Consider the following 19,097-nt stretch of genomic DNA (forward strand, 5'->3'; position numbering starts at 1 on the left):
GCTACAGAATGTCTCAAGGGATACTGAAAATTTAACTGGTTGGATCTGTTTAATTCAACTGTTCTATCCTATGCTATCCCATGCTACCATTATTGTCCAAAACGCAATTACCATTCTTGGTTTCGTCCGTATATGATGATCTATGCTAGTGTATATACGCTGATTCATGATATGCTAGTGTTGTTGATGCTCGGTCGTTGCTCCCCTTAGTCGTGAACCCATAACCATTATTCATTAATTTCGTTGACAAATCGTTGACAGTAAAAAGGAAAGAAAATGAGCCTGATATGTGGAATGTGCGGACGGTCTCGATGTCCACCAGCCTCTTGCGAACAACGCAGGGCATTTGACCCGCTGTATCCAACTTATCGTTGATGCTTCTGTGCATCGATGGAGTCGGAGGAAAGTGGAAACCGTATTCACACAGCAATAGAAGTAGAAGTCTTATGCCCCCCATGAGCATGGCCATGGCCATGATGACTCTCACTCCTACTCCCACTGCTCTTCCTCCTCCTCCCCGATAAATGCAGCCTATTCAATTTCCCCCCAGGTGAAGACTCCCTATCACTACTACTGCCCTTCGCCATAGGGGATCCACTCCTCTTGTCAGAAGAAGAAGACGACGAGGACGAAGAGAATGATCGTCTATGTCCCCAGCTCGAAGACCGCTTATGATGTCCCTGGTTATCATCCGTTCTCTCGCCAATGGTGATTTTGGGGATCATGATCGGGATGGCGAAGGCGGGGATTTTGGGTGATGGCTGTCTTTTAGCGGTTGCTGTTGCTGGCTTGGTCGGCATAAGGGGCGGGCTAGCTGGTGGTGAGGGAACGCCGTGTTTCCCGTGGGCGTGGGCGTGGGTGTGGTGGCGCTTGGAAGAAACGGCTGGGCGGAGTCGGGGGCTGGACCAGTTTTGGTTTTCGGAGGTGGGCTGGTCGGGGGAAAGTAGGTTTGAGGGTGGAGTGCCGTCCGTGGAATCTTCTTGGATGGTGGTTTGTTGGTCTTCTTCGGACAAGAGTAAAGCGGTCGACTGCCTTGGTGGTGTTGGCGGCATGGTAGGCGTGTGTTCCTCTTCGGGTTCCTGGTACGCGTCGGTAGTCATGGTGGTTTCCAGAGGCTCGTTATCGCTATCATTGGCGCTTTCGCTGTCGCTGTCGCTGTCACTTTCGCTCTCTTCCTCTTCCTCTTCATCATCAATGGCAAACTCCTCCGCAATTGGTGACAAGATGATTCCCCTCGGTGTCCTGATCTCGAGCAGTGTCGTGACTTCCTGGTGACTCTGTTCAGATCCGCGCTCAGCCAACGGCCAATCACCGGCGTCTGCTGCTTCAATCTTGATGTCAATGTGTACTGGCCCTGTCTTGTAATTCTCCTGCTGCGCTTCCAGCTCTTCTTCCAAACTGAAGTCGTCAGACGGGAACCCTGTGTCGGGCTCGGGCGCAGGCAATGCCAGGTTGAGGCTTGAAGACCTATATGAGGCCGGAGATGCATCCCTTTTCGCTCTCCGCGGGCTATCAGATTCCGGCTTCTCGTCATCCACGTATATCTCCTCTAGCTTGTCATTTGTATCCGCTGATTCCAGGCTGGATGGTGTAGTGTTGCCATCTTTGCTGATAAGATCCGGATCAGGCGGACTGGAGGGCTCGGCGCGATACTGCTCGGCTTCTTGCTCTGCTCGTTGCCGCGCCTCCTCTCGTTCTCTAGCCTCCTCTTCCTCGGTTCTCTGCCAGTACCGCCCCATTGCTGCTTGGTTCGCCCGATGTCTTCGCTGTTTTGTCGGGCTGGTGAGGTTCTTCTTGAGGGAGTTTTCGTCGTCGAAGCGGGAAATGTAGGTGATTGTGCTCTTGCTCCTGCGCCTTACCGGGAGGAACCGTCGTCCGGGTCCGACTTCAACTCTGTGCACCGTTGCCGTGGCGAAGCGAACGGTGGCGCCGGTTCCATGCTTTTCAGGCCTGCAGATTGAGGACTGTGATGAAGATAATGACCCGGTGACGGAAGTTACGCTGGATTCCGGTAAAGGCACGAGACAGGCGTGGTCTGCTGTGGGCTTCCTGGGGTCAAACTCTGGGAGCGTGGTCGAAAAGCAAGGGATCTTGCGTGGTGGTGGTTTCCGTCCATCTGGACTGGCGACTCGGAGGATTGACTTGGGCTTTGGCGGGGGAGGCAACGGAAGTTGTTGGGTTGGACTATGGCCGTGTTAATGATACAAGGTCCACTGATATAGGTGAGGCCGTGAGTGAGCTTACCCTTGGGACCCCTCCTTGCTAGCTTTTTCTTCGGAATAATCCCCGTTAGAAGCTTTCTCTTTGGCTTCTGCTGTGCCCTGGTCTGAGATGGTTGATGCGGATGCAGTGGTCTTGTTGACGGCGTCTGTTGATGCGGCCTTGGTGGTCGTCCTGGAAGAAGATTCCGATGCCTTATGGTCCAGCGTCCAGGAAGGGGTCTTTTTAAGCTTGGTCTTGTTGAGACTGTCTTCGTCGACGGCGCCAGCACCGGGGACTGATATAGAGAATCTCCGTAAAGCCATTGAGCGTCTACGTGCCTTCTTTTTGTCATCAGGACTGGAGCTGTGCCTGCGACCTCTTGACAGGCCATGGTGAGATGGTGATGGTGGTGATGAGTCGGAAGAGGAAGATGTTGTGGATGTCTTGGTAGGGCTGGATCTTGGCTGTAACCCTGCCCACGAGAGAACGGATGTCAAAGAGTCCCTTCTATGCGGCTGACGATGCCTGCTTGACTCTCTTGGTTCTTTGGACATGGTGACTGATGGTTCCTTTTTCTGCCTTTTTGTCTGACCGATAAGAGAACCGTTGGTTTAGGTAAGGTAGGATACAAAAGTAAGGGTGCCGGCTAAAGCGCTATGTGCCAACGAGTATATATCGTAAGGTGACCGCAAATCCAATCACCTGAGCGGTCCCTGAATGGACTAAAGAATCCTGCAAAAAGGAGAGGTTCTGATGGATTTGATGAGAAGTGGCCTCGGGCAGGTTTAGGTATCGCGATGAGCCATTGGGATGGCGGGGAAGCCAATCACAGATAATACAACCATGCAGCCCAGCTTTCTTGCGCTGGCTGTAGGTATGCCATTTGGCATCACTCGATGAGGATGACATAGTGTTGGTTGGTACGGTAGTCAGAAACTCACATTACCCGCAACCGGTACCATGGTCATGGCGGTACATACCAGAATAAGATAACCGGGTGAGGCGCCCGGAGAAGCGGTTTGGTAAGAGGAAAAAGCAATATGGACCGAGTGTGTAAATACTTGAGGCTGGCGTGCCCCTGAATTGGTCTCGATTATCATGGGCATCCCAGCCTTTTTCGTGCCAACAACCCCCTCCAGAACACCATGTGGTTGTCCATTCTCTCTGTTGTCTTTTCCTCACAACCAATGGACAGGCGATGAGCGCGTACCCGATGGATCTCTCTCTGTTCCTGTGTTTCCGAGTGATGGGTAAGGGCGCCAGTTGGCAGCGGTTCATGCGACAAGCTAGCACTAGCAGAGCTGTAGCAAGCAGATCCAAGCAAATCCAGACAAATCCAACACTTGTTCTTGTGCGACACGATGGAGCCAGGAGTTGGCGCTGGGCTGTAGATTGTCTCATTGGCGGTGGTCGCAACAGCAGGTCAAGACACTCATTGGCGCGGACGGCAGCAGCTAAGCAACCGAAGGCGGAGTGAGCGGAGCGCAGCGATTTGGTACACGTGTTGAACGCATTCTCGTAGAGGCCGTGGACATGACGGAAGCAAACAGGAACTAAGGGGTCGGCTGAGGTGAGAGGATGGGAGTGGTTCTCCAAGAGAAACATGAAACCCGACTTTTCTGTGTTTCGGTGAGATGGTTGAAACACGGAAGCTGTGATCAGTTGTGACCAGAAAGCTGTTACATACTCATGTCAGATCGCTTCCAGAGCCTTTTTAAAAATGTCCGATCCCAGGTGGATGGTACTTGGGTGTTGGCCGATTTCTGCCGTACCACTGACCACAAGTAAGGCAACAAGGCAGCAGAAGTGGTAGTAAACGGAATGGCGGAATAAGCTGACGGAGGTTGGCCGACCCGGGTGCGGCGTCATTTTGCGCCCAAGCTGAAGGGAGGAGGTCGAAATTATAGAAGAGCGGGCGAACAGCAAGGTCAACCCCGTTTGGCCCCACCACCCCGCGCTCCGCCGTGGAATCTGCCGTGTCAGCCCCGGTGCTCTCCAATGTTTTGGCTGCTGCCGAGTCCGATCGGTCCCAGAACCACCACTGTCAAATCCCGTGACAACAAAAACAACCGGCAACCAGGGCAAACCAATCGGCGGACCTCGCTCCAGTTAATGGGAATGGCGGCTTCCAAGACCTTCCGTCTTTCTTGGTGCATTTCTCATCTTATCACGAGACTCACAAGGCCCTCAACAAGATACCGCGTATATACGGCTACTCACGGCCCAATTGACGTCAAGGGTCAGAATTCCGTGCTTTTTGAATGTGATGGGAATTCCAAGCCGCAATTCGCTGCATTACACCGCAGCTTACACTGCTTCGGATAGATCAATGGTAATATGCACGTTGTCTCGGTGCTGGTGATCCTGCGTAGTACCTGGAATGACTCCTCTGTGGTTACGCCATCAGCACATCGTGATGATGATGGTGATGATGATGATGATGACTGTGTTCAACCGTTTTTTTGGAGGACGGAGAGATTGAAGGGCGTGCCAATGTGGACCCCCGACCCAGTTTACCTACACGTACTTTGCCGGGAGCTGCCAACTCGGCGGCAAGGGTCCGTTCGAACTTTTTTCTCGCTCCCGGCAAACTGGAAAGTGTTTGCCTGCCATACACTCATACATTAGGTACAGATACGGTACCCGTAAAATGACCTCAATGACTCAACGTCTTTACTTACAATATCAGGTAAGTTACCACCTCCGTCTTCGGTGCTCGGAATCCGTCTGCATGACGAGTATGGCAGCGGGCGGCATTGACGATCCGACCGACCCCTCCTGTGTTCCCTTTACACATACATACTCGGGTTAGACGGTGTGGACGAAAAGAGGTTGAAGAGAGGATTGTAACTTTTGTAAAGCCGCGCATACCTCCGGCATATCGTCTCTGTCCAAGGCCGCGGAACCAAGACAATGGCCAATCAAAATTACAATTTCCAACTTTTTACGTGCGCAGTTCCTTCCAGAATCTCGACTACTTTTCTTTTTGCCCACCTCTCAACTTCCCCACCTGACCTCTTGTTCCAGTCGGTTTGTCCAAATCTGTCTCCCTCATGTACCGTGATTGGCCAATGGGTCAGCTGCCCCCTGCGCAGCAAACATGAAGCTTTCAATTCTGTAACTTTACGTACCAAGCACCCGGCCCGGACAGTGTCAGGGAAATAAAGAATGACTCTCACTCTCGTCCACGAGTGACTGAATCCCGGCCTTTGTTATCGGCCCCGTAGCTACCCCCGGGAGCTGGCAGAGGGGTGGACGTGGGAGCCGGGCAGAGACCCATTTTAAACTCTTATCTAGATTGGTTTTCTATCCTTCGGGCATTCCTCCACTCACCCCGTACTGTCCGTCTCATCCGTCTCTTCCCTCGCGTGGCGTTGCCGTCTCTTAAAACTTTCCATTCTCCCCCTCTCTAATATCTCTCTTTTCCTCTGAACTCTCTCTTCAATACCATCCCATACCCGGTACCACAACACCCCTAATACTTCCAAAATGGTGTCCCACTCCGAGCCCCCCAAGGAGGACCTTGCTGCCGTTGCCCTCGAGCACAAGATCGATGAGGCCAACGCCATCATCAACGGCACCACCGATACCTCCAAGGTCCACGAGCTCGATGCCTCCAAGCTCGTCGTCACCCTCGCCGACCCCAACGCCCGCCAGGTCCCCGATGAGGCCGCCGCCAACGCCGGTCTCGAGACCATCTGCACCGACCACATGGTCACCGCCTCCTGGAACCACCAGTCCGGCTGGGGCGTCCCCGAGCTCAAGCCCTACGGCCCCATCTCCCTCATGCCCACCGCTTCCGTCCTTCACTACGCCACCGAGTGCTTCGAGGGTCTCAAGGTCTTCCGCGGCTTCGATGGCAAGCTCCGCCTCTTCCGCCCCAACCTGAACGCCAAGCGCCTGCTCATGTCCACCCTCCGTATCTCCCTCCCCGGCTTCGACCCCGTCGAGGTTGAGAAGCTCGTCGCCAAGCTCGTCGCCGTCGATGGCGCCAAGTGGCTCCCCAAGACCCGTCCCGGCTCCTTCCTCTACATCCGCCCCGCTGTCATCGGCACCCAGCCCCAGCTCGGCGTCCAGGCTCCCAAGGAGGCCCTCCTCTTCATCACCGCCTCGTTCATGCCTCGCATGGACAGCCCCGCCGGTGGCATGCGCCTTCACACCAACCCCGAGGATATGGTCCGCGCTTGGGTTGGCGGTTTCGGCTACGCCAAGGTCGGTGCCAACTACGGTCCTTCCCTCCTCGCCACCAACGAGGCCAAGGCCCGCGGCTTCCACCAGATCCTCTGGCTTTACGGCCAGGAGGCTTACTGCACTGAGGCCGGTGCTTCCAACTTCTTCATCGTCTGGCGCACCAAGGAGGGCAAGCTCCAGCTCATCACTGCTCCTCTTGACGACAAGCTCATTCTCGACGGTGTCACCCGCCGCTCCGTTCTCGAGCTCGCCAAGACCCGCCTTGCTGAGGAGGTCGAGGTTGTCGAGCGCCGCTACACCATCGATGAGGTCATCGAGGCTGACAAGGAGGGCCGCATCGTCGAGGCTTTCGCCGCCGGCACTGCTGTATGTTATTTCCCGCCCCCGTTGTTGAGTGTTCTGTCCAGCACGTATACTGACGTTTCCGCTTTCACAGTTCTTCATCGCCCCCGTCTCCCAGATCCACCACCGCGGCACCGACGTCCACATCCCTCTCGGCGAGAACGACTCCGGCGCCTACACCGCCAAGATCAAGTCCTGGATGAAGGACATCATGTACGGCAATGAGCAGCACGAGTGGGGTCTCGTCATCAACGAGGAGTAAGCCTTACCCAGTTTAAACCCAGCGATCTGATACCATATCCCTTTTGGACCCTTGGACCCTTGGACCCTTGGACCACCCACAACCAACCCTAGCGAGCGAGCGAGTCTTTTTCGACCCGACCCCCTTTTGGATTCCTGGATTTTCTTTGCTTTTTTCTCTCTCTACCATTTGGATCATTTTGAAAACACCCAAGCGTTGCTTTGCTTTGCTGCTTTCAAGAGTTGGAAAAGAACAAGAACAGGATTATTCACACGACAATTGATGACAAACAGGGATGAGGCTGCCGCTGGCCAGAAGAGGAAGAGAGAGCAGGATGATGAGGCCAAGCGCGAGTAAATTTTCTCGTTTTCTTGCCTTTCATCAACCAGCAACCCTCCCGCTCTTTCGCAAGAACGACCATGGAGGAAGGTTCAGAGACGTGAACATGAACACGAACACCAAAACAAAAACGTACGGATGACGGCGCCTGGCATGCATAGCGCTAGCGCATAGAACCATACGCAACAACAAGCGGATCAGATCTCTTGCATATAAAAGCACAAGATTACAAAAGCATGCAGGGAAGAAGAAGGAGAAGAAAAAGAACGGCATATTTGGGCGTTTTTGGGTTTTTTCGTCAACATACTACTCCCCCGTTGGGGTGATGTTATGTGTATAGAGATTTCTTCAAGCGTCTTTTAGAAGCGTGTGTATACCCGGAAAGAAAGAAATGAAGAAAAGGTCAAATCACATGGTTCTCTTGTTCGTGATTGTAAAATAATGTGTGGCGGTTAATTGCCAGCCATCTTAATCACCAGCCATTTCCCGTGCCGGTTAAAACGACATAAGGTGCCTTTAGGCTCTCGTTGATCGTTGTCTGGAGATAACAACCTTCGATAGGATCGATCTAACTTGCCGAACCTTAACGGTGCTTGCACTAACGATGGCAGGAGCTAACAAGACACAACACGAAACACTGGAATATGCAGGTATTGAAGGCACCAAAGAAGAACCCGAAACTAAAACCAGCGCAGCCCAGGTAAAAGAGAAAAGGGATATGGTGTCGATGAATGGGAAGACTACAGTATAGGTAGCAAAGGGAACACGACGTCCTTCTAAATGCTGTATATAAACATTATGACCCGAGAAAATGGCTGGTCTGGTGAGCAAGCTAACTAACAGGATGGTATCTTATGATGTTCTAATGAAACTTTGTGCTTCCTTCTGCCTTCGCCCTCGCTTTCGCTTTCGCTTCCATCCTCATGTAATGTATACGCAGTATGCTGGACATGTCCTTCCCTTGCTTTATGCCTCGCTTTTCCTTCATCCTTGCAAAGGGAGATAGAAATCTCCCCATATCACAGCCCCTCCTAATATGACAGTATCCGTGACCCCTCGATCTTCACTCCTCCTTCAGACTTAAACTTCCCTGACTTCCACCACCGCCAATACTCAGATTCGGAACCTTTCGCCGTAACGACTTGAAGCTCATCATCGAGCTCTTCCTAGCCAAGCTCAAACTTGGCGTCCTACTCCCCTGACTCGCCCAACTGGGAGACCTCAAAGGAGACGGGCCAATAGGACTCATAGGACCCATGGGACCCATGGACATGTGGCCAAAAGAACTACTTGTACTCCTAGGTATCGTCCGCGTCCCGGCGGTAGTCATCCTTCTCCTCCCCTTCGGAGGAGGAGGACTGGACCCAAGGGCTTCGATAAGACCAATAACATCGTTATTTTGACGACGAGGAGGGGGGCTGGACCCAAGGGCTTCGATAAGACCAACAACGTCATTGTTTCGACGACGAGGAGGGGGAGGAATGGAGCTAAGGATGTCGGCAAGGCTCATCACCTCGATTGCGCCCTCCGTACCATCGTCGGGGTCTTCGTCGTCCTCGTTGTCAACTAGGATAAAGGTGTCGTCGAAAATATGGTCGTCATCATCGTCGTCATCAGAGACATCAGAAGGTTCATCCACCTAGGAGTACCTCTTGCTCTTGTGACTGCCTTTGCCGGATCCGGTCTCGTTGCCTTCCATGACCTTGTCTAGGGTTTTGGCGCGTTCTGCTAAGGGGGCGGTTTCCCTGTGATTTGGAATCGGAATAATTAGCTTCGGTGTTCCACTTCGTATGGTAGGTTGTTCGTTTGTATCCGGTCATTTTGTTTCATGGCAGTTCGGTTGCGTTGTGTTGTGTTTCGTGTTTGGACATGGCTGATGGATGGTAAGCCGGCCCCCTTTGGACCCCTAAAGCGTCCACGGCGTATGTCTTTTTGAGGTCCGTAGGTTGGTGGACAGGCAGGTAGTACAGGTAGGTGTCATGGATAAGGATGAATGAAACCACACCACAATCTCTCACGAAGAGCGATAGTGTAAGCAAAAAACTCCAAAGCGTCAAAACACTATAGCCCCCGATCCCCTCTTTCCCCCCTTGTCCTGCTCAGTACTTTTGCTCCCGCACATAGGCCTGCCAAAAACGAAACATAGTCATCACGCATCATCCAAAAAAGAGCATCACACATAAGCAACGTCAAAACAACCATCAACATCACAAACATCACGCATCGCACAAGAAACACTCACATCAACCCCCCTAACACCACTCTGCCCACCGCTCCCACTTCCCCTCTCACTCCTGCTCGACTCTGCTCCTCAAACTCTTTGATGACTCCTTGAACAATAATTTTGCGGATCTTGGCATCCGCCTTGGTAAAAAGCTCCGCCACTGTGCCAGTGCACTCTCTGGCTGTGGGGACCAGTGACAGCAGTCTCGTATAAGTGTCGATCAAAACGTCGCATAGCGTCGCAAAGGTTTCGAAGAAATCCGGATCGAATGGTAGGTTAGGCGTTAGTAAATGCGTGTACTCCTCTCCCGGAAGGAGCTCGGTTTGCTCGGCTGGCGAGAAGGAGATGGGTGCTGGGGAGTTGGCTGATGATGTTGTTGGTTGTGCGGTTTGACCCGAAGATGAGGCGCCGGCGACAGTAGAGGCTGCCGTTGACGGGGCGGTTGATGTTGCCGAGGTCGACGAGGGGATGCCACTGCTGCTTGTCGATGTGGTCTTTTCGGTGGAAGTTGAAGTGTTTCCCGCGCCCGAGTTTGTGGTGGTGTGGGTGAGCACGGATTCGTCAAAGGTACCCGTGTGGGAGGGAACAGATTCGAGAGCGTAACCGAAATCGTTGGGGTCGTTTCCGTTGGCTGTGGATGGTGGTATGGGCATCGCTGGGACGCTGGATCCGTTCACGGTGGTGCTGCTGCTACCTCCTCCCATGCCAGTCGCACTACTTGATCGTCTTGTTTTGGCGCTGGGCGTCGCTCGTCGGAACATTTGCGGGATGCGCGCCCGTGATAGGGAACTGGTCGATGCCGGGCCATTTTCTGAGTGTAGTTGTTGGAAAGAGTCGAACTCAGCTAGGAGGTGGTTCAGACTTCGCAAGAACTCGGTAGGGTTGTTGCAGTTGAGATCGAGAACGGTGGGTAGGGAAAGACCCAAGAGAAGGTAGTTGGTTGCCCTTCTGCCCAATTTGCTGCTATTGAAATATGGCATCTTTTGTAAGTCGGGCTTGTCAAAGAGGATAGTGTTGAACCAGTAAATACGGCCTTCGTGACTGCGAGAAAGGAGACATGGTTAGCATGTGATCTTGGCTCTTTGAAACAAAAACAAAGTGAACATCAGGTGAAGGGAAGATGTACGCTTTCCGCAGATAGTCCAAGGTTGATATCCTCTTGTTCGCCGTCTCTTGTATACGCGCGTGCACCTCTCCCAGCTCGCTTTGGGGCCCAGGAGCCACCATAGCGGGAGGCGCTAACTGTGCGACACTTGGCCCGAAGCCATTCACAGGCGTGGGAGCACCGCGGCTCAACATTCTCGAGAAGTTGATAGTCTCGGTTGCAGACGGCGGGGAGGGTACGGCGTCGGTCAATCGTGAGGCGGCAAGCGCAATGTCGGGGACGGGAGGGATGGGGCTTTGGCTGTAGGAGCTATGGCTGTAGGAGCTATGGCTGGTGACGAGACGAAGGGACGGTTTTCGGGATAGCCCCCCGAGACTGCTTCTACCGGACGAAGGCGCTGAGGTGGGTATAACTTGTGCGGCTCCGGTGCCAGGGCCATTTCCCCCTGGGGCTCCGGACGTAGTCGATAGGGACGAAGCCGTGCGACGATGTCTGTGTATGAGGGACGAAAGGGACGGCTTGCGACCGAATGAAGGCTGGCGATCACGATTCTCGCGTTTGGGATCTTTGGGGTCCTTGTGGAGGACCTTATGCTGGCGGGGACCTGGTCCTGGACTTGGGAGCGTTGAGTCAGCGGCGCTATTCCCGTTGATGCTGGCGCTAGCCTGGCTAGTGCTGGTCTTAGTGTCGTCGGCCGCTGTGATTGGCAAGTCCAGCACTGCGGTTGATGATGATGATGCCTCTGGAGGTGGTGGTATTGACGACGGTGGTGGTTGCCCCTTCTGCCCCTGCGCATGTGCCTGCTGTAGCTGCACCCCTGACGGCGAGGAAGCTGTTAATGCACCTGGTTGGTCTCCAGCTGGAATTGGAATTGGATTGGGGTCTCCGCCATTAACAGCAGCAGCAGCAGCAACAGCGCCCGAACTGGTCCCCGGTCGCGATCTCCCAAACGAAGGTCTTTTCCGGGGAGATTTGGGCGACTTGCTGGTGGGGACTGGGGGAGGAGCACCTTCCCCAGGAGGAGATGAAGGCCCCGGATCGGTCATGGAGGAGTCGTTGCCATTGCTTTTTCTTCTTTTCCCTCCTTCTCTCCCAAAAAGTGACGAGAAAAAGGGAGTCGCGTGTGTCGTCGGACTGGTTCGCTGCATGTCTCACACTTTATTTTGCTGATACCGCAACCTTTAAAAGTCGAATAAGTATTGCATCCCCGCAAGCTACCAACCTCGGCAGGCCACATTCGAGGCTGTGGTTGTCCAGAAGACGTCGTCGTTCACATGGGATATTCAGGGTGCCGCAAGATGTAAAAAAATTCAAAAAAAAATTGTTTCTGCTATTGATAATGATCTTGCCTTGATCAAGGGTTGAGTAAACAATCGTCACAACAAAGGGAATCTCAAGTGGAAAAACGGGTAGCCACGCGGACTCTGTCCAAGCCCACACAACGATTGGGTCCCGACTCGATATAAAGACTCGGAAAGAAAAGCTACGACCATCAAAGACCCCAAGCTCTGACAACAAGGACGACGGAACGGGAGCGCGACCCCTTTCCCGCCGTTTGTCGCAACGGGAATCCCAGTTACCGCCCGTCAGAGACATGAATCCCGCGGCTGCTCGTGGCGATTCGATGAGGAGCATTGGCCGGCAAACGAGAGGCCATCCTGGGACTTTTAAAGAGCCGAGCTGAGACTTTCCATCCCAACACACAAGAAGCTCGTGATACAGCGATGCCGGTGGCCTGTGATTCATTTGTTGAGAAGAAGAAGAAAAACGAACGTCTTAGCAAGCCCAACAGTGGCGCCCTTTCCGGCCAGGTGAATGGAATGTTGTTGAACATAACAACAGCTATTGAATGGCAAGATGAATCGAACCCTAAGCCATACGCAAGGAACAGTTGAGAAGTTTGGACCCTGAAAAAGAGCCTCCAATGGATCACCAAAGATAACAACATTACGTACCATAACCCAGCATGATGGATGAAAGGAATCGGGTCGCTGTTTGGGCCGCGGTTGTTGGGCGGGAAGAACGGACAAAGCGCCGTACAATTTAAGCCTGCAAACAGATGTCACTTAAAGACCAGACAATGCGTTTCTTGGGACAATACCAGACCAAAACGCCTTATCAACGAACACATATAAAATCAGAGTGAGTGCAGCTAGCTAAGCTCGAGGCCTGTCGTATACATTCAACAGCACCGAGCTGAGCAAATAGCCATAGTCCTGAATAACAGTCACCATTCCCGTTGCTTCAATATTCTGTACATCAAGGAGTGGGGGATGGGCAGATTGGAAAGAGGGGCAACAAAAGGGGGTAGGGTATCAGTGGTCTTATTCAGGTGCCGATCAACACAGCTCTCGTGACAACACTTTCTTTACTTCACCACGTTTCACCCGGGAACTCTTTCTTAATCACTAATTATTGAAGCTTCGTTCTTCTCCCCATCTCAAAGTTCCACCCGCTTCTCTTGGATTAATACTTCTTGAAACTCTTCAAGGACACATTGCACCTTCTTGTACTACAAACTTATTTCGAAGCCCAACACAACGCCATCTCATAAACAACCGGTGTTCAGACCCAACTCAAAACATATTCCCAACTCAAGGACATCAAACCAAACACACACAATGGCCCCCACGGACCCCGTCAACCCCGCCGGCGAGCCCGCCCTCTCCCTCCTCGAAGGCCGCCTCTGGGTCGACGGCTGCTTCGACTTCTTCCACCACGGCCACGCCGGCGCCGTCGTGCAAGCCCGACAACTCGGCACCGAGCTCTACGTAGGCGTTCACTCCGACGAAGCCATCCTCGAAAACAAGGGTCCCACTGTGATGACGCTGCGCGAGCGCCTGCTCGCCACCGACGCCTGCAGGTGGGTGACCAAGTCTGTCCCTTATGCGCCCTACGTCACGCAGCTGGACTGGATCAGCCACTTCGGGTGTAAGTACGTGGTGCACGGGGACGACATCACGTCCGACTCGTCCGGGGAGGATTGCTATCGCTTTGTGAAAGCCGCGAACCGGTTCAAGGTTGTTAAGCGTACGCCGAGTATCTCTACGACGGATCTGGTGGGGAGGATGTTGTTGTGCACTAGGACGCATTTTATCAAGGATTTGGAGAGGGTGTTGGAGGGCCAGGAAGGACATGGGACGCAGGAGGAGAAGAAGAAGGTAGGCGAGGAGATGAAGGAGAGGATTAGACTTTATGCCACGGACGAGACAGCCAAGAACCCCGGTGCGGACGTGTGGTTTTGGAAGGGCAACGAGAAGAAGGAGGAGGGCAAGGAGGGCAAAGGAGAGGAAAGGGGCGTGTTTAGGGAGTTGTTTAAGGGGATTGGACCGAAGCCTGGCCAGAGAGTGGTTTATGTTGATGGAGGGTTCGATTTGTTCTCGAGCGGACATATTGAGTTCTTGAGGCTGGTTACGCAGAAGGAGGAGGAGCTAGCGCGTGAGGAGGGGTGGTACTCGCAGCAGGCGATCGAGGAGAGGAAGGGCAAGGGAGCGGATTACGGCCCAGCGTTTGTGGTTGCTGGTGTTCATGATGACGAGGTCATTAACCGCGAGAAGGGCGTGAATTATCCCATCATGAACGTCTTTGAGCGTGGTCTCTGCGTTTTGCAGTGCAAGGTATGTTGGTCACCGACAGGGTCGTTCGGGAGATTTTTGCTGACATTCGAAACAGTACATCAATGCCGTCGTTTTCGGTGCTCCGTTCAAGCCCACCAAGAGCTACCTCACCTCTCTACCTTGGGGCACTCCTGATGCGGTCTACCACGGACCGACCTCGTTCATGCCGCACACCGAGGACGTGTATGCGGTTCCCAAGGAGATGGGCATCTACAAGGAGATCGGTCCCCACGACTACGAGGAGGTGAATGCCGGCACCATCGTCCAGAGAATCATGAAGAGCAGAGATCTCTATGAGGCACGCCAGAAGGCCAAGGGCATGAAGGCCGACATCGAGGCCGCCCACAGGGAGCGCGAGTTGCTGGAGGAGCAGCAGAGGCAGAAGGAGGAGGCCATCGCCGCGCAAAAGGAGTAGAGATCCTGTACAATGTACGCGAACAGACACACCAACGCCAACCGTCATCGGCATCCGGAGCAAGGAGAATCTCATCAACGGACTTGGATAGACGGAGTCACGGAGATGTAATATGATAGACGGGCTTTCAACATGCTCCAGGAAATGTTCATGAGACACACGAGCATTATAGACGGTGTCAACGAACAGCGGAAGAAGCTAGACTAGTACTACGTAATGATGATAAAAAGGAGGCTTTGAATAACAAAAAAGCGAATGCTTGGAAAGTTCATCAGATCATATTCAATAAGAGTCATCAAGGGTGATGCGCGAAGATTTACCCCGGCACCACTTCAGAGCTTGACTCTATTATTGTGTTTCTCATCACCTGAACTTGTGAAGCCCCCCAGATCGTAGCAGAGATGCCTTTTACGTTTGCGCCAACCAAGGACAATGTGACATGATCGGGATGGACGGGTTGTTGGAGGACTTCCAGCGAAATCCCAGAGTTTCAAAAGATGTCCAACCAAACCACGTCGCATGTCCCAAGTCGGGAACAAACGAACAAAGCAAAAATGGGTTGTTTGTGAAGCAACCCCCCTCGCACCAAGAATAAGCCCCGTCGAGTAACTTCGCCCATGTCTCCCCTAGTAAAAGACACAAGAGCGAGCAATCGCATATCTGTGGTATCATGACGAAACCTCTCGAGCCGCCGTTAAAACGCCCCAAGTCCGGACCACCCAAACGGCTGAACCCACCATCGACCCCAAGCCCCCCCAGATCAGGCGACCAAGCTTCTCACCCGAGGCGCGGACTCATATCTTCGTCCATGTTGGTCCCCGAGCTTGAAAAATGACGACCTCCCCGAGGAAGCAGACGAGACCGACTTTGGTGTGATGGGCAGGGCTGGGCAAGACAGACGAGGAACTGGGCAACGCCGAGATCAGCCGCAGTGCTTCTATGGCGGCGCGTTTCCGCAATCCGTTCGCAAATAGTGAACGAATGTCCGGGGACTTTCTCCCAAAGCTCGATTGGAAATGAAAGAAAACACGCCAAAAAGGCGCGAATCTCTCCGTGTGGAAGCTTCGAATAGCGATTTGTCGGACGAGGGGGTGTTGCTTGGAGAGGAGAAGGGAAGGGAAAAGATTGGTGGTTTGCGGGCCCGAAATTTTCTTAAATGGCACTTGCGGCAGGGGTGGGTCTGCTTGGTTCGAGGTGGGGCTGATTGTCCAATCAGCTGTGAGGGCTGGCCGATGAGCGAATGTTTTTTGCGCAGCCACGATGTGGCGTGAACGTAGTGACAGGTCACCAAAAGGCAGCAGCAGAGTGCAAGCTCCAGGCAGGGCAGGCAACGGCAGGCAACTTTAGGTCGGGTTGCAGCCTCTCTCCAAACTTTCTGCCGGCTGGCGTGTGTGCATCCATCCCACTCTCCCAAAGCGCGACCCGCGACTGGATTCCATTTACAGCCAGCAACTTTCGCTGCTGCTGGTCATAACCGTCTTCAAAGCGGTGCTTTTTCAACGAACAAGATATAAGAAGCTGCTCTGCGCAATTGCACAGCTTCAGAACCTATAGCAACAGACGAACCGGCATTTTTCGCGACCCGATATACGATACGCGCGACAACAAGCTATAAACTGCCCGACGACTCGAGTCTCACGACTCCCGCCAACACAAGCCAAACATGGCTGGTCTTTTCGGTTCCGCCGCCGCATCGGCGAGCAACACCCTCGGCGATCTCAAGCAGGATGTCGAGCTCGGCCAACCCCCTGAGGACAGCATTACCGATCTCGCCTTCAACCCCAATCCCGCCGACCAGAAGGACTTCCTCGCCGTTGCCAGTTGGGACAAGAAGACACGCATCTACGAGATCTTGAGCAATGGGCAAGGCCAGGGGCAGGCCATGATTGAGCATGATGGTCCTGTTTTCTCCTGCGATTTCTTCAAGGTATGTTTACCTCCATTGTCTCTACGGTCTGACCAGATACTAACGAGCACTTCCCAAACAGGATGGTACAAAGGTCATCTCCGCCGGCGCCGACAAGGCCGCCAAGGTTCTCGATTTGGCCACCGGTCAGTCAATGCAGGTCGCCGCTCACGATATGCCCATTAAGTGTGTTCGCTACTTCGAGGCCAACGGCACCCCCATGGCGGTGACAGGTGGTTGGGACAAGCAAATCAAGTACTGGGACTTCCGCTCCGCGAACCCTGCCGCTACTGTGCAGGCTCAGGAACGTGTCTATACCATGGATGTGCGCGACAACTTGCTCGTGGTCGGAACCGCTGATCGTTACATCAACGTCATCAACCTGAAGGATCCCGGCAAGTTCTACAAGACGATGCAGAGCCCTCTCAAATGGCAGACCCGCGTGGTGAGCTGCTTCAACGACTCTCAGGGTTTTGCTATTGGTTCGATCGAGGGTAGATGCGCCATTCAATACGTGGAGGATAAGGATTCTGCGTACGTCTTCACCTTCCCATGCTATCACTTCTACCGAACACGCTGACTAACAGACTTCTCCTTCCAGCTCCAACTTCTCCTTCAAGTGCCACCGCGATCCCGCCCAAGGCAACACCACCGCCGTCCACGCGGTCAACGACATCTCCTTCCACCCCCAACACGGTACCTTTAGCACAGCCGGTAGCGACGGCACTTTCCACTTCTGGGACAAGGACGCGAAGCACCGTCTCAAGGGCTACCCCAACGTCGGCGGCAGTATCACCTCGACAACGTTCAACAAGACCGGCAGCATCTTTGCCTACGCCATTAGTTATGACTGGAGCAAGGGCTACCAAGGCAACTCTCCCACGTACCCGAACAAGGTCATGCTCCACCCAGTACAGCAAGACGAGTGCAAGCCCCGCCCCAGCGTCAAGAAGAGGTAGGAGCGGAACTCGACGACGACGATAAGCGGGGCAGGCAGGATGGGAAGATAAGCAGGGGGGAATATTCCATGGGGAAAATTTTGGTAGAAAGAGTGCTGTGGAAGGCTGGCTATCTGGACTAGTTCTGGATAGGGAAAAGGCGACCCTGTCCTGCTAAGAGGCCAAGGAATGAACAAGGACGAAGCATGGAGGCTGGTTGGGATGTTGGAGTAGAAGTATGGAAACGGCCGAAGAGAGAGAGAGAGAGAGAGAGACACGGTACGAAAGTGATGGATGACAAGAATCAACGATACCACCAGAGGTCCGCACGGCAAAGGAACGCAAGGAAAGAAAGGAAAGAGGGAAGCAAGCAACAGCGCGAAGCTTCTTTTTACGAATTTGGTAGTTTAGGTAGTTAGGTTAATCAATGGGTTTTAAGCGTAACTGGGCGGAGCAGAATAGGGAGTGAGCTACTATTTCCGGTTCAGGGCAGACCAAAGCATGAAGTGAGTGCTGTATCGGGTACTATCTTGGCCGTATACATACTTGTAATCACAGAAAAGGCTTTGGGCAACCTCAAACAAGGGTCAATGAGGAGAACAGAGCTCGGTCCGCTCATACGGAACGGAAAGCGAAGAGAAAATAGTCCTGAAGTCTACAATTTGACCTGGAGATCAAGTCTATGACGATGTGAGTGTATCAATCCCGTTCAACCCACAATGTTTTCATAGTCATCGAGGACTCCTCACCCTACCATGATGATTCGGTCATGTCCAAGCCAGTATCTGAAGGTTTATACCAGTCACTTCACTTTTGCATGTCACTTGTACCGCATGTTTCCTTCCTTTGGCCAAATGAACAATCTCAGTTTTTCAACCGACTTAATTGACTTGCGCTCAGAGACCCGTCCGTTCCTTACCAGCCGGCTTTCGGTCTTCTTTGCTTTCTACTTGACGCTACCTATATAACCAACCTTTTCTTATGGTGGTTCGTAGTGGTACGTGATCCTTTTCTTTGCTCATGTGTCGCACACTAGTCCACTAGATCACGCTCTAATGCTATATACAATAGTTTGTCTGTCTGGTAGTTTGGTGTGTAGGGCGGGTATTCGGGATGAGAGCGATCTTTGTCAATAAACCCGCGTGGCCTCCACGGGTCAACGATACGAAGTTAATTTACCGGATATCAACTGAGACGATTTGCGTATATTGGCGGACATCCTGCAGTGGGATTGGAGGTCTATCCGTCAGCGAAATGTGTAACTGGGTGTATAATAGATGTTTCGAGCTCGAGGTCTTTCCAATTGAAGATTTGTGTCAAGATCATAACCTGTTGGCCATCAAATCCGAGTATATATTATGCTATTGAAATGCTCTCGTCTCGATGGATCGTGCTTGGTCGGAAAGCCGTAAGAGCCCATTTGAAGCAAGAAATCCGAGGGAACCTGGTGGTTTATTGAGCAAATGTAAGGTAGGTAGGATTCAAGAGTCAACATGATATCCAACTCATTCCTGCACACCATTTTGTTAGAATTTCTGGTGCGTACCTGCCTTCGACTCTCCAAATGTCCATGGTAA

The 19,097-nt window shown here is 52.9% G+C and overlaps 5 protein-coding genes across 5 annotated transcripts; 3 read left to right on the forward strand and 2 right to left on the reverse strand.

Moving 5' to 3' along the window:
• Positions 1-21: 21 nt before the first annotated feature.
• On the reverse strand, positions 22-3,795 carry SMAC4_05594 (uncharacterized protein). The gene is made up of 2 exons (XM_003349263.2): positions 2,245-3,795; positions 22-2,184 (listed from the first exon to the last, which is right to left on the reverse strand). Exons 1-2 carry the CDS (start codon positions 2,754-2,756, stop codon positions 420-422), a joined length of 2,277 nt encoding a protein of 758 aa, XP_003349311.1. The 5' UTR covers positions 2,757-3,795; the 3' UTR covers positions 22-419.
• Positions 3,796-5,502: 1,707 nt separating this feature from the next.
• On the forward strand, positions 5,503-7,723 carry SMAC4_05595 (uncharacterized protein). Its single transcript, XM_066090319.1, has 2 exons — positions 5,503-6,759; positions 6,830-7,723. The coding sequence occupies exons 1-2, from the start codon at positions 5,692-5,694 to the stop codon at positions 6,995-6,997; spliced, it is 1,236 nt and encodes a 411-aa protein (XP_065946001.1). The 5' UTR covers positions 5,503-5,691; the 3' UTR covers positions 6,998-7,723.
• A 199-nt stretch (positions 7,724-7,922) lies between these two features.
• Positions 7,923-11,808, reverse strand: SMAC4_05596 (uncharacterized protein). The gene is made up of 2 exons (XM_066090320.1): positions 10,666-11,808; positions 7,923-10,580 (listed from the first exon to the last, which is right to left on the reverse strand). The coding sequence occupies exons 1-2, from the start codon at positions 11,790-11,792 to the stop codon at positions 9,554-9,556; spliced, it is 2,154 nt and encodes a 717-aa protein (XP_065946002.1). The 5' UTR covers positions 11,793-11,808; the 3' UTR covers positions 7,923-9,553.
• Positions 11,809-12,936: 1,128 nt separating this feature from the next.
• SMAC4_05597 (uncharacterized protein) lies at positions 12,937-15,774 on the forward strand. Its single transcript, XM_003349266.2, has 2 exons — positions 12,937-14,261; positions 14,317-15,774. The coding sequence occupies exons 1-2, from the start codon at positions 13,266-13,268 to the stop codon at positions 14,674-14,676; spliced, it is 1,356 nt and encodes a 451-aa protein (XP_003349314.1). The 5' UTR covers positions 12,937-13,265; the 3' UTR covers positions 14,677-15,774.
• Positions 15,775-16,075: 301 nt separating this feature from the next.
• On the forward strand, positions 16,076-17,982 carry SMAC4_05598 (uncharacterized protein). Its single transcript, XM_003349267.2, has 3 exons — positions 16,076-16,603; positions 16,665-17,116; positions 17,184-17,982. Exons 1-3 carry the CDS (start codon positions 16,340-16,342, stop codon positions 17,539-17,541), a joined length of 1,074 nt encoding a protein of 357 aa, XP_003349315.1. The 5' UTR covers positions 16,076-16,339; the 3' UTR covers positions 17,542-17,982.
• Positions 17,983-19,097: the final 1,115 nt, after the last annotated feature.

This window comes from Sordaria macrospora, chromosome 2, assembly GCF_033870435.1.
Source record: "Sordaria macrospora chromosome 2, complete sequence".
NCBI lineage: Eukaryota > Fungi > Ascomycota > Sordariomycetes > Sordariales > Sordariaceae > Sordaria > Sordaria macrospora.